Here is a 10,822-nt window from a genome sequence, read left to right on the forward strand (position 1 = left end):
CCGTAGTTAGATCTTCCGCCCTATGCAAAGACGGAAGCAGGGGCAGATTGACCGATGCAGGAACCCAGCCAGGCTGTACGACACGGACTCAAATGAACAACCAGAGACTCGAACCAACCTCTGATCTGAATTCAGGAGTTGTTGTAATCCGATTACTATTGAGTGAACTGGAATAGCATGATGTGTCATCAGTCACTACTGTGGTATGTTAATCACCCGATTGTGGGTATGTCGATCCGCATCGCATCCATAATCCATGTGGCCCTGTACGCTGTCCGTCAGGTACCAGGACGATCACCAAATTACCTAGTAGTAGTTCCATCTTGTAGATACTAGGTTTAGATAGATATTATTCTCCGTAGATAGAGTTCAAAACAATAACTGAGAATCCTGATCTATAATCATGCTGCCAAGGTGACGACGCCACGCCAGTGATCTTTCGTCGATAGTGCCTGATTGATCCATTCCTCCCAGCCACAAGCCGTCTTTTTCCCTGCCGTGCCCGGAATCCTCTCCCACTTGAATCAGGTTTCTGCGTATAGTTGTCCACTTGCTCCTCGATGAACGCATCTCCTGAAGTCAAAGTCGCAGTATTCGTCTATACTCCTCTCTCTGTGCCGTCATTATGGAGAGTGAAGTGAATCCGAGCGCCTGGTTGCAGTAATTAAAGTGCAACCCACATCAGGAACTAACTAATATTAATTAATCTCCGCTCCTCTAACTCGTAGATTGTCGACCCTCCGCAATCCCGTCTCGTGCTCTTTCATCTATGGCGCACTCCGTCGGTGGTTATAAAATATTACTGTCACGCTGATTCGCTTCAATCTCCTTTGGTCTATTTTAGGGCTTCTAGGACTTGAGTTGACAGAACAAGGAATGCCTGAGCATTTGTGAAACGTCTCTACAGCATCCAAGGGGTTTGTTGTGCCGGGGTTATTTTCAGTTTCGTCTCATTTCCCACCCCCTCTCATTTCCCTTTTTTTTTTTTTTTTTTCCCTTCCCTCGCTTCCTCCCTTCGACATCTTCCCAACCCATTCGATATTATTCTCCTTACGTTTGCGTGGCTTCGGAACTCAGCCTACGGCCTTCAGCACCTCTGATACCGTTGAGAACGAGCACAGTTCTGCGCCTGTCCATTGAGGAGACAGACTGTCCTGGCCACTTGGTCACACTCTGAATACAAGCGCGTCGATGCCAAACAATGCATCCCGCACCTACAAGACGATCCGTGTAAGAAACGTGCCTTGAAGAAGAGCCCATCGCCATGGCGATGGAAACACAGACCACCAGCATGGAGGCTGGCCACGACCAGGGCCCATTGAAGTTCTCCCGCTATCGATCCGTCCGAAGAGCAGCCACCCAGAAGCAGCCCAAGCAGCTGGTTACGTCGATTGCTACTGCCCCCAGCCCCCCGAGCGCCCCTGCGACTGGATCCCACCATGGGACAACATCTACGACTGATTCAATCAACCGCAGCATGTCCCGATATCGACGCCAGCGCGCTCCAACAGCCCCTGCCATGACCGTGCAGTCTGTCCCAGCCCTTCCGACGCATAAAACGCAATTGAACGGCCACAACCCGCTGCGCATTCCCGAGGATCAGACCGTTGCAGCGACAGCAGCGCACGTACCACCGATGGCTCGAAGCATGACMGAACCTGCGAAAACCGCAAAGAACCCGTTCGACGACGACGCCGACGGTACTGAGGACTCGGAAGCCGAGCGCGAGAGACACAGGCAGGAGGCGATGGCTCGCTTAACAGGGGAAACTACAAAGCCCGCGCCAGCTGTTTCAAATCATCGGAGAGCGTCTCCGCGGGCCGCAGACGGCCGGCGCCAGCGTGACGATGTACAGGAAGGGTCCCGGCGGCATCGCAAGTCGGAGGAAACCTCCGAGCCGAAGCGTCGATCTTTCAAGGAGAAAATGAAGCTTGCTATACCCAAGGACAAGTCGACCACGGAGTCGTCGGCCGTCAAATACCCCGAGCCTCCTACAGGGAATCACTTTACTGGGGTGGATGCGCCTGTTTCCGCGGTGAATTCAGGGAAGCGCAACGTTCTGGTCCAATATGGGAGGATGTCGGCCAAGATGCCCGTCATGCCGTCGACGCGGGTTCAAGATCTGCTAGTTACAGCCTCGGAGTGTCTGACAAGGGAAATCGATCCCCCCAAGTTCATTATGATGGAGTCGTTCAGCCAGCTGGGACTAGAGCGGCCCTTGCGCAGATATGAGTGTGTGAGGGATATCATGAATTCATGGGCGTATGATGGAGAGAACGCATTGATTATTGTTCCTGCGGCAAGCATCGAGTCCTTGCGCCCGCTTGAAGCGCAGAATGTGCCAACCGCGCCTCCCGCGGATGTAACAGTGCACATCTACTACTCACAACGGCCCCGTAAGTGGGACAAGCGGTTTGTCACCCTTCGTTCGGATGGGCAGGTCACTGTTTCTAAGAAGGAGCATGGCAAGGACCAAACGAATGCATGTCGTCTTTCGGATTTTGATATCTATTCTCCCACGCCGGATTTCCTGAGAAAAAATGTGGATCCACCAAAGAAGATGTGCCAGGCAATCAAGAGTCAGCAAAAGTCGAGCATGTTCCTCTCGACGGAGAATTTCGTCCACTTCTTCTCCACCAACGACAGGGCAGTCGCCGAGCAGTGGCATCAAGCAGTGCAGACATGGCGCAGCTGGTACCTCGTTCACAAAAAAGGCGCAGGCCAGAGTGAAGATGATGAGGAGGTTAACAGCCTCCACCGGCAGAGGAATGGCTCTTCTCATTCCAAGTCGTGTCAGCCACCTCCGTTCAAACCCTTGGTGGACCTGGATTCTGTTACGGAGCGCGAACGAGCACCATTACAGCATTCTTCGCCTGAGGATCATCTCAAACCAAGCAAGAGCAAAGACATTTTCTCGCGGAAGAGACGCTCGCGCGAGCGTGGACCGCCCCCATCGTCTTTCCCGACATCCCTGGCGGAGTCGGACCCGTCGGGCTCAGCAGTGCAGCCCACCGACGGCTCCCCATTCGCCTCGTCAGGTCTTCTGGGTCGCACATATACGCAACGTCAACAGGCTATGAAGGAACGAGAAGAGAAGGAAAAGAGGGCCAACGAAGAGCCGTTCATTGCTCACGGACTGGTCGGAAGTATGAGCACGCGTCGCGGTCCAGTTAGCCAGCCTGCCAGTCGGTCGAACACGATGACCTCGGCGCAAGCTCCGGACATGGGTAGTGTCAAGCGGGCTCTGTCTGTGAACAAAGGCAAACCTCTGGTCGACCTGACTCCGGCTTACCAGGAACCTCCACAGCACGCTCGCAAGGGGAGAGGCGTTGCCATCGAACCGGGCGTCCCCTTGATTGACGCAGCCACGGGACATGAGCCCGTGGGAGCCATCGTCGTCCCACCATCGACAACTTGGAGACGCCCACCCGTGCCAGCGGAACCCCCGTCAGGTGCAGAAACGCAGACCCGCAAGCGCTCCAACACCCTTCGTAGCACCAGCAACCAGCGACACCACCACACCGCACCAGCATCCCCAGTCACCCCCGTGGACAACACGCAACCATCCGAAGGCCCATTCCTAGCTAACAGCCTCCTCGCACGTTCCGTACAGCTCGCTGCTGCACAAAGCAATGGCCCAGTTGGCCACGGCGTGGCCACCGGCGATCGCAACGCCTCGAAGCCAATGCTGGATCTCACACCGGCCAACCCTTTTGCCGAAGGCAGCTTGCTACGGAACCTATAGCATCCTCTAGCGATAATGATATTGATTGCATCAGTCGATGCGTACTAGCACTCTGGCGTTGGTGGCTATGCTGACTCATACAACTGGATTCGAGGGCTTCTTGCTTACTCTACCATCTTTGATTTGCTTGCTTTTTTCTGGCTTCATGTCTTGATTATCTACGTGGATTTTTATGCGATGTACATCTGATACCCTGTAGGAGTACTCAATGAATGCAGTTCAAGTGATAACTCTAACGAATTACCCTCCTGATTCATGAAGACTGTGACACTTTCACTAGCTATCGCATTGATGTATCCCAGCGAGCCTTGTAGATGTATTATCGCGAAACTTATTTCAGATCATAGTCAGTACTTGCCCTGAGTGAAGAAGTAAAATCCAGATTGATTATAATGAAACTAAAGTCTATCTTATAAGTGATTATGGCTATGTCGCCGAATATGAAGAGTACAGAGTTCAGAATAATAAATAAACAGGAACAGTGGAGCAAGAAATAGATACGGCGAACAGAAGAACACGTCCAAATGACCGTCAAGTCAGAAACCAAGTGAAGGTGAAGGTGGTCACTTCCTTCCAAACCTCGCCTTAATGCCAGCAAGATTCCACTTCCTGACCCGGAAAAGGTAGTACAAGACCGTCGCCATGAAGATATTAAACACGACATAGGCCCAGATTAACCCAAAATTCCTCCAGCGTTGGGACCATTCTATTTCACTCCCTGCAAGGTACTGGTCCGCAACGGTCAAGGAGCAGAATTTGCAGTCGGAGGTAGCGTCGGGATTCTGGAGTTGGCCACCGGCAAGTTTTATATATTCTGCCATGTACTCGTAGCAGGTTTGGTTTGCGGGGGGGTCAAAGACAGAGGTTTCTGCTGCTGAGCAGACGACATTCCTGTCGTGGAGCTGCGTGGACGCCATGCCTCCGATCCAGTATGTAAAGGGCGAGACGCGATACATAAAGATCCAGAAACCCGGTAGCGCGGAAGGGGGTTGCATCACACCGCAGAATGTCAGCGCCATTGAGAACAGGAGGACGACAACGGGGCTGGCAGTCTGCGTGTCGGGGATTGCTGCAATCACCATGTGGGAGAAGGTGCTAGCGTAAACGTAGAATTGGATGCAGTAAAGCAGAACCAGACCCTGCCGCTCAGGTGATTGACTGGCGCCTACAACGGGAAAGTAGTAGCAGGCGAAGGTGAGGATCCCCATGACGATCTGATATGGGATTTCCACCGCGATATTGGCAATCAAGAAAGCCTTCCACGAGTACGCCTTGCTGGGACGTTCGCGAACTTCGTATAATGATCGTTGCGTGACAAATAGGGGCATGATCTAAAAAAGGCAGTCAATATCATGGTATTACCCGCAGTGAGATGTGTTTATCGGGGTCTTACCTGCTGAACAAGAGATGCAAAGATAGAGCAAACCATGAATAAGGAGAAAAGGACTGTCTGCATGCCCGCTAGCGATGTTTTGGCATCGAAGAAGGAGAAGCCGATGAACAAGCCAGCCATAATGGCCAGACCCCATTTGGAGGCGATGTATTCCGGCATTCGCCAGTACTGCTGGAAGACACGGCGCGAAACGACGTACAACTGAAACCAGAAAGGCATCGCGAATTCCGTGTGCGACTGATCATTGTCCTCTTCGTGGGTGGATTTCCTTTCCTCATGGATGCGGTCAATCTCTTCCTGGACCGCCCTGCTTTCGGGGCTCTGTTTCCAAACATCAAACCAATCCTGTCCTTTGTCGTTGGTCGTGGCGTTGACGACTTCGATCATGTACTCCGCAGGGTTCTCCAATTCGCCGCATTTCCGGCCCCCGTTTGACTCAAAGTAGTCGAGTAGGGTGCGAGAGTTATCCCCCACAGGACCAAAATAGACGGTCTTGCCACCTTTTGCAAGGAACAGCAGCTGATCGAACTCCTGAAAGAGAATGGCGCTTGGCTGGTGGATGGTACACAGAATGGCTTGTCCGCTATCAGCCAACCTACGCAGGAATGAGCAAATAGCCCATGAACTCTGCGAATCCAGGCCACTAGTTCACATTAGCTCAGAAAAATCTATTACAGTACACACATCATCTGCTTACCTCGTCGGCTCGTCGAGGAAAAGAAGTAGCTTGGGTTTCGCAGCAAGTTCCACGCCGATGGTCAGTAACTTGCGTTGTTCGACGTTCAATCCTTCACCTGGAACTCCAACAATGGCTTCGGCAAATTCCTCCATCCTCAGCATGCGAATCACATCTTCAACATAGTCGTACTTCTCCTGGATTGAAACCGTGGGTGGTTGACGCAGTAGGGCGCTGAAACGCAATGATTCCCGCACGGTAGCAGTTTCAAGATGAAGATCTTGCTGCTGAACATATCCCGTCTTTCTCTGGAAGCTGGTGTCCAAGGGTTTCCCATTGACAAACATATCGCCAGTGATAACACCCATACTAGTTCTGTGCGCCAGGACATCCAGCAGGGTAGTTTTACCGGCTCCACTTACACCCATCAATGCGGTTAGAGTGCCAGGTTTAACCCAGCCGGAAACATGATCAAGAAGGCGTCGTGGTTCCCCTTTAATCTCGATATCATAGCAAATATCACGCCACGTGAATATATCTTGCTGTGGTGGCAGGGTCAGTTCGCCCGTGGTTGTTTCATGCGCAGGTTTAACAGAACCCATCTCGATTCCACTCTCTTCATCGGAAGTGGATTTGACATTTTCTGCACGCATGTGCTGGGGCTGATGATTGCGCCGGAAGACCAATGCCTCAGCGGTACTGGTGGTGGACGAATTTAGCTCTGAAGCCAGAAAGTAGATGGCCATAAAGCCAATAAGAAAGGCAATTAGGATCCCGAAATTCCGCCAAACATGATCGTAGCTATACTTGAAATTGTAGAAGATATAGCGGTCACCACTCACAGTGGTTTGACCAGCTAAAGAGCCAGAAGCAGAACAAGAGAAGCTGTCACCAGAGAGATCTGCGTAAGCTGGCACAAAGCTGGCGCATGGGAAATCACGGCCATGGAACTCATTTGCGACCAGGATCTCAAAGGCATAGTAGATGGGGTTGATATAATGGATCCATTCGAACCAAGGATGCATCGATGGCACTGGAAGGACATAGCCAGTGTAGACAATCAGCGCAAGGATCAACACGCCAGCCAGACCCATTGCCTGTGAGGCTGTTTTTGTCACTGCAGCCAGTGTCCGGAAAACCGCGCTCATGACAAACATGATGATGAAAGTGATTAAGAAGTAGATGAAGAACTGTGATGCCTCCCTGCGAAGGTTCGCTAGAAAGTATAGGATGATATTGAAGACCACAGCAAGTATAAGTTTGACTGGGATATCACTGATCACTCCAGCGATTGCCTCTGTGAAAGGATGGTAAAATGCGTAGGACACCTGCTTCTCAACAATTGGGCGTTGGGAATACAGACTGTTGATTTCTGACATTGCTGTCAACGCATTCAGTAAGACTGCGAAGAACAACGTTGCGCCCCTTGATGATAAGCCTGCTGTAGTGTCGGGGGATCCATAAAAAACGGAACCGATAATGAGAGCCATGACAATGTTACCAATCACGGTCGACAGGGTCGAGGAGATGTCGTTCCACAACCGTTGGTATGCTCTTCGCGTGTTCAGCTTGATCTGCATTGGTACGCTGAGCAGGTATGGAGATCCTGGCCGGCTGTTTTTGGACTGCACGTCCTGCTTCCTCTTTCGAAAGTGAGCGGCAGCTTTCTCATCGTCACCTGGGGGATGTAAAGTCTCAAATTCCTTAATTTGCTMCAGTAGATGTTGATACTCTGGCGACTGAAGCCAGTACTTCTCAAAATCCTCTGGTGTATGGGGAACAAGTTTCTCCATACCAGCGCGGGGGCGCCGCTCCTGCGGATTTGTGATTGAGGTGAGAAAGTCGCCTGTCGTTTGTCGAGGAGGACACTCCCAGCCTTGCCGTTCGAAAAAGCCCTTTGCGGCGGACGTTGGCCCGAAGAAGATTTGGCGCCCTTCATAGAGGACGGTGACATTGTCAAAGAGGTCATATATACTTTGACTGGCCTGGTAGATTGCCACGGCATGCGCAGTCCCTGCAAGATCGGCCAGTAGTCGGAGAGACTCGATAAACTTGAGAGCGGTGGCCGAGTCCAGTCCACGAGTGGAATTATCCCAAGCTGCGAGAGGAGTAGCAGCCAGAGCCATTTCCGCTTCACTCGAAAGTCAGCACACTAGCGGATGCCCCTGGGAAAGGGGGCGGATGCAGACTGCAACATACCTATAGAGACACGTTTGCGTTCCCCTCCAGAGACTCCACGAACGAAGTCATTTCCAACTTTCGTGTTATAGGTATGGCTCAGGCCAAATACCGCCATGATCACCTGTGCTGCGTACTTGGCATGCTCGTCCCGGGACATGTCGCGGAACCGGTGCGAGGGAGTGCGAGCGGCGGCTGCGAACTCGAGTGTTTGTCCCACAGTAAGATGGGGGAAGTGCTTATCTACCTGCAGGAAGAACAGTTGAGGTTAGCACAAGCGCATGTGTGAGTACGATTCCTGCCGGCTTACCTCCTGGTTGTAGACAACTTCGCCTTTGAACTCTTTCATCATGCGTGCTTGAGAGACGCCTTCAAAACCCCCATTAGTGACAAGGAATAGCAGCAGAAAATAGTTCAGAAGGCATTGGTACCGTTGTAATGTAGAACACTTGTCGGATCAACGTCAAGTCCATGCGTCTCGCCGCAGAGTGTCTTGAGGAAGGTGCTGCAACCTGCTCCTGGACGCCCAAGTACCAGCAAAAGCTCCCCACTCTTCATCAGACCATTGAAGGACTTGAGAATCAGTCGAGATGGAGAATGCCTCTGACGAAGCAGTTCCGGAAGTCGAAAGGGGATCGCCAAGGTTGAACCAACCGTGTCCTGTAGCTGAAGGGCAGCCCCAGACCCGGAGACATTCAGTTGTTTGAACGCAATTCCGGCCTGTGGAGTCGAGAGACCTCTCCCTTTGGCGTCTGCCACAAGAGTTCGGAGCCATTTTTCCAGATTGAATTCCGCTGACAGCGGATCCAACGCAGGGTCATCCTCCGCTACAGCGGGCGTGGTATGCGCTTCTGGAGCGCCTGCCTCTGACCGTCTGCGCGACTTCTCCGACTGCTGGGTGGCAATCCGCCTCAGGTTCTCCGTATCATCTGGTCTGATAAGGTCCATGGGAGATCTGACCGTAGATTTGTAAGTGACTTCTTCATCTTGAGATCCAGGGTCCTCAAGTAAGTACTCGTCCTGACTGTTGGCGCTCATGGTGTGGTCGTGCCTGACCGATGATACACCCAGGCAGGTGAAGAAAAAGGGGGGAATTTATCTGATTGCAACTCAGGACCGATCAACGGGACGGTATTTCTGTTTCAATTCCTTGTCGAATATCAGTGTCCCAGGCCTTGAGCGGGGGATGTAGTTGACTATTATGACTATTGTTTTCACGGCGGTTCGTCTTCCTTTGTCCGGAAGCTACCATTCCGACAAGTCCAACAGATATTTTCAGTTTCATTTTTTCCCAGATTATGAATATGAAGACATCCCTCGGATACACAGGTGGCACCGCGAGGGTGATAGTCCGTCTTGCATCCATTTCGGGCCCAATTGTAGGTCAAATCGGGTATATCGAGTACCGAGACCGAGAGGCGCAGTTTCCAATTCGATCCAGAGAATCACAGAGTTTAACTTTGTACTATTGATAGTTAGATTTTGATCTTGCCCGTTGGACTGGTAGTCGAGTACACAAGTAGTTGGATGAGGATCTAGTAAATGCTTGGCAATGCCATAAGTCCGCTGACTCAGCGCCTTTACCCCATAATCCCGACAGTAACTGGAGAACGAGGATACAAAGACGCAACTTTTCGGTCGGTATTATCCATGATAACGGGTCGTTCGGCAATCGGGACAACTTTCTATTTCATCCGACGCCTGGAACTGTTCATATATCTTCTGCATGCTCGGGAATACGCACGTTGCTAGTCTAGGATCCACACATTGTCAGATTAGTCGATCATTTGTCTCAAAAGCCGATGATTAAGCGGATTTCGGTTCTCGTCATGCCGGTGTACTGAGCTGATGGACGTAACTCAACCTGTAAGTGCGCTAAATAAGCCATCGCTATTGAGTAATCGGACCTTGCTGATTCTTCAAGCTGTGATGAACCTGGTTGAGGAGGAATATTACACACTTCTCGGGTGCTGTTGTTTTCCACTGGCCGAGGAGTGACAAGAGGCAGCATCATTGTGGGCACTTGTCCTGTTTAGATTGGATGTGACCATACCCCCTTGAATATAAACTCTGGCCGAAATAATATGAATCATCCTGCGAGTGTTATGGCCGTTCAAAAGCTGAATGGCAATGCTGGCGCGAACCGCCCACGCCGTACCCGACGTACGTATGCTTGCGACTCCTGCAGCATCAAGAAGGTCTGGCCCCGACGACGGGTTGAATAGTCTGGGTATTCTTCTAACTGGTGGGATCTGATATCCCGTTTTCGTCTAGATAAAATGTGACCGTGCAACTCCCCAGTGTGACTGGTGCTACCATCACAACATCCCCTGTACCTTCACGCGCAACCGGGATTCCTCGCGCTCAGGCTTGCGCCAAACTCGGAGTGGGAAGTATGAACCTCCGATTCTCCTTACATCTCTTTCTATTCATACCTGATAGCTACCTTACATCGACAGTGATTCTTATTGACTCGATTCTCCAGCAGCAGTTCGCCTTCCCCACATCCAAGTAGACCTATGGGACACGGTATGTCTGTATGAATCATAACGGAACCCTCAAGCTCCACCCCGACATTGACTGTTTCTGATCATTCTAACATTGTTCATCTGATGAATAAGAAGAAAGGAAACTTCGGCCCGGACCACCTTTTCCAGAGTGCGGTCCCCAGGCTGTGGCGCCCCAGGGTTTCGGGACCGATATATGCCTTGCAGGACAGACTCTAGGGAATATTTGTGCATTCAATGGCTTGCCTTTCTTCTCTCCAAGCGGCTTGGAATGGATTCGATCCCGTACCGGAGGGGATGGATCTCTAGACCGGTATTGCAGC

General features: G+C 51.5%; 2 protein-coding genes across 2 annotated transcripts; one reads left to right on the forward strand and one right to left on the reverse strand.

Annotated features, from left to right (window-relative positions):
• Nucleotides 1-1,264: 1,264 nt before the first annotated feature.
• Asppvi_004081 (uncharacterized protein) lies at nucleotides 1,265-3,745 on the forward strand (the record flags this gene model as incomplete). Its single annotated transcript, XM_043300037.1, has 1 exon — nucleotides 1,265-3,745. The coding sequence occupies one exon, from the start codon at nucleotides 1,265-1,267 to the stop codon at nucleotides 3,743-3,745; it is 2,481 nt and encodes an 826-aa protein (XP_043155972.1).
• Nucleotides 3,746-4,308: 563 nt separating this feature from the next.
• Asppvi_004082 (putative ABC multidrug transporter) lies at nucleotides 4,309-9,030 on the reverse strand (the record flags this gene model as incomplete). The annotated part of the gene is made up of 6 exons (XM_043300038.1): nucleotides 4,309-5,076; nucleotides 5,139-5,781; nucleotides 5,836-7,945; nucleotides 8,014-8,239; nucleotides 8,303-8,361; nucleotides 8,424-9,030. 6 exons carry the CDS (start codon nucleotides 9,028-9,030, stop codon nucleotides 4,309-4,311), a joined length of 4,413 nt encoding a protein of 1,470 aa, XP_043155973.1.
• Between the last annotated feature and the right edge of the window lie 1,792 nt (nucleotides 9,031-10,822).

Source organism: Aspergillus pseudoviridinutans (genome assembly GCF_018340605.1).
Source record: "Aspergillus pseudoviridinutans IFM 55266 DNA, scaffold_3, whole genome shotgun sequence".
NCBI classification, from domain to species: Eukaryota; Fungi; Ascomycota; class Eurotiomycetes; order Eurotiales; family Aspergillaceae; genus Aspergillus; species Aspergillus pseudoviridinutans.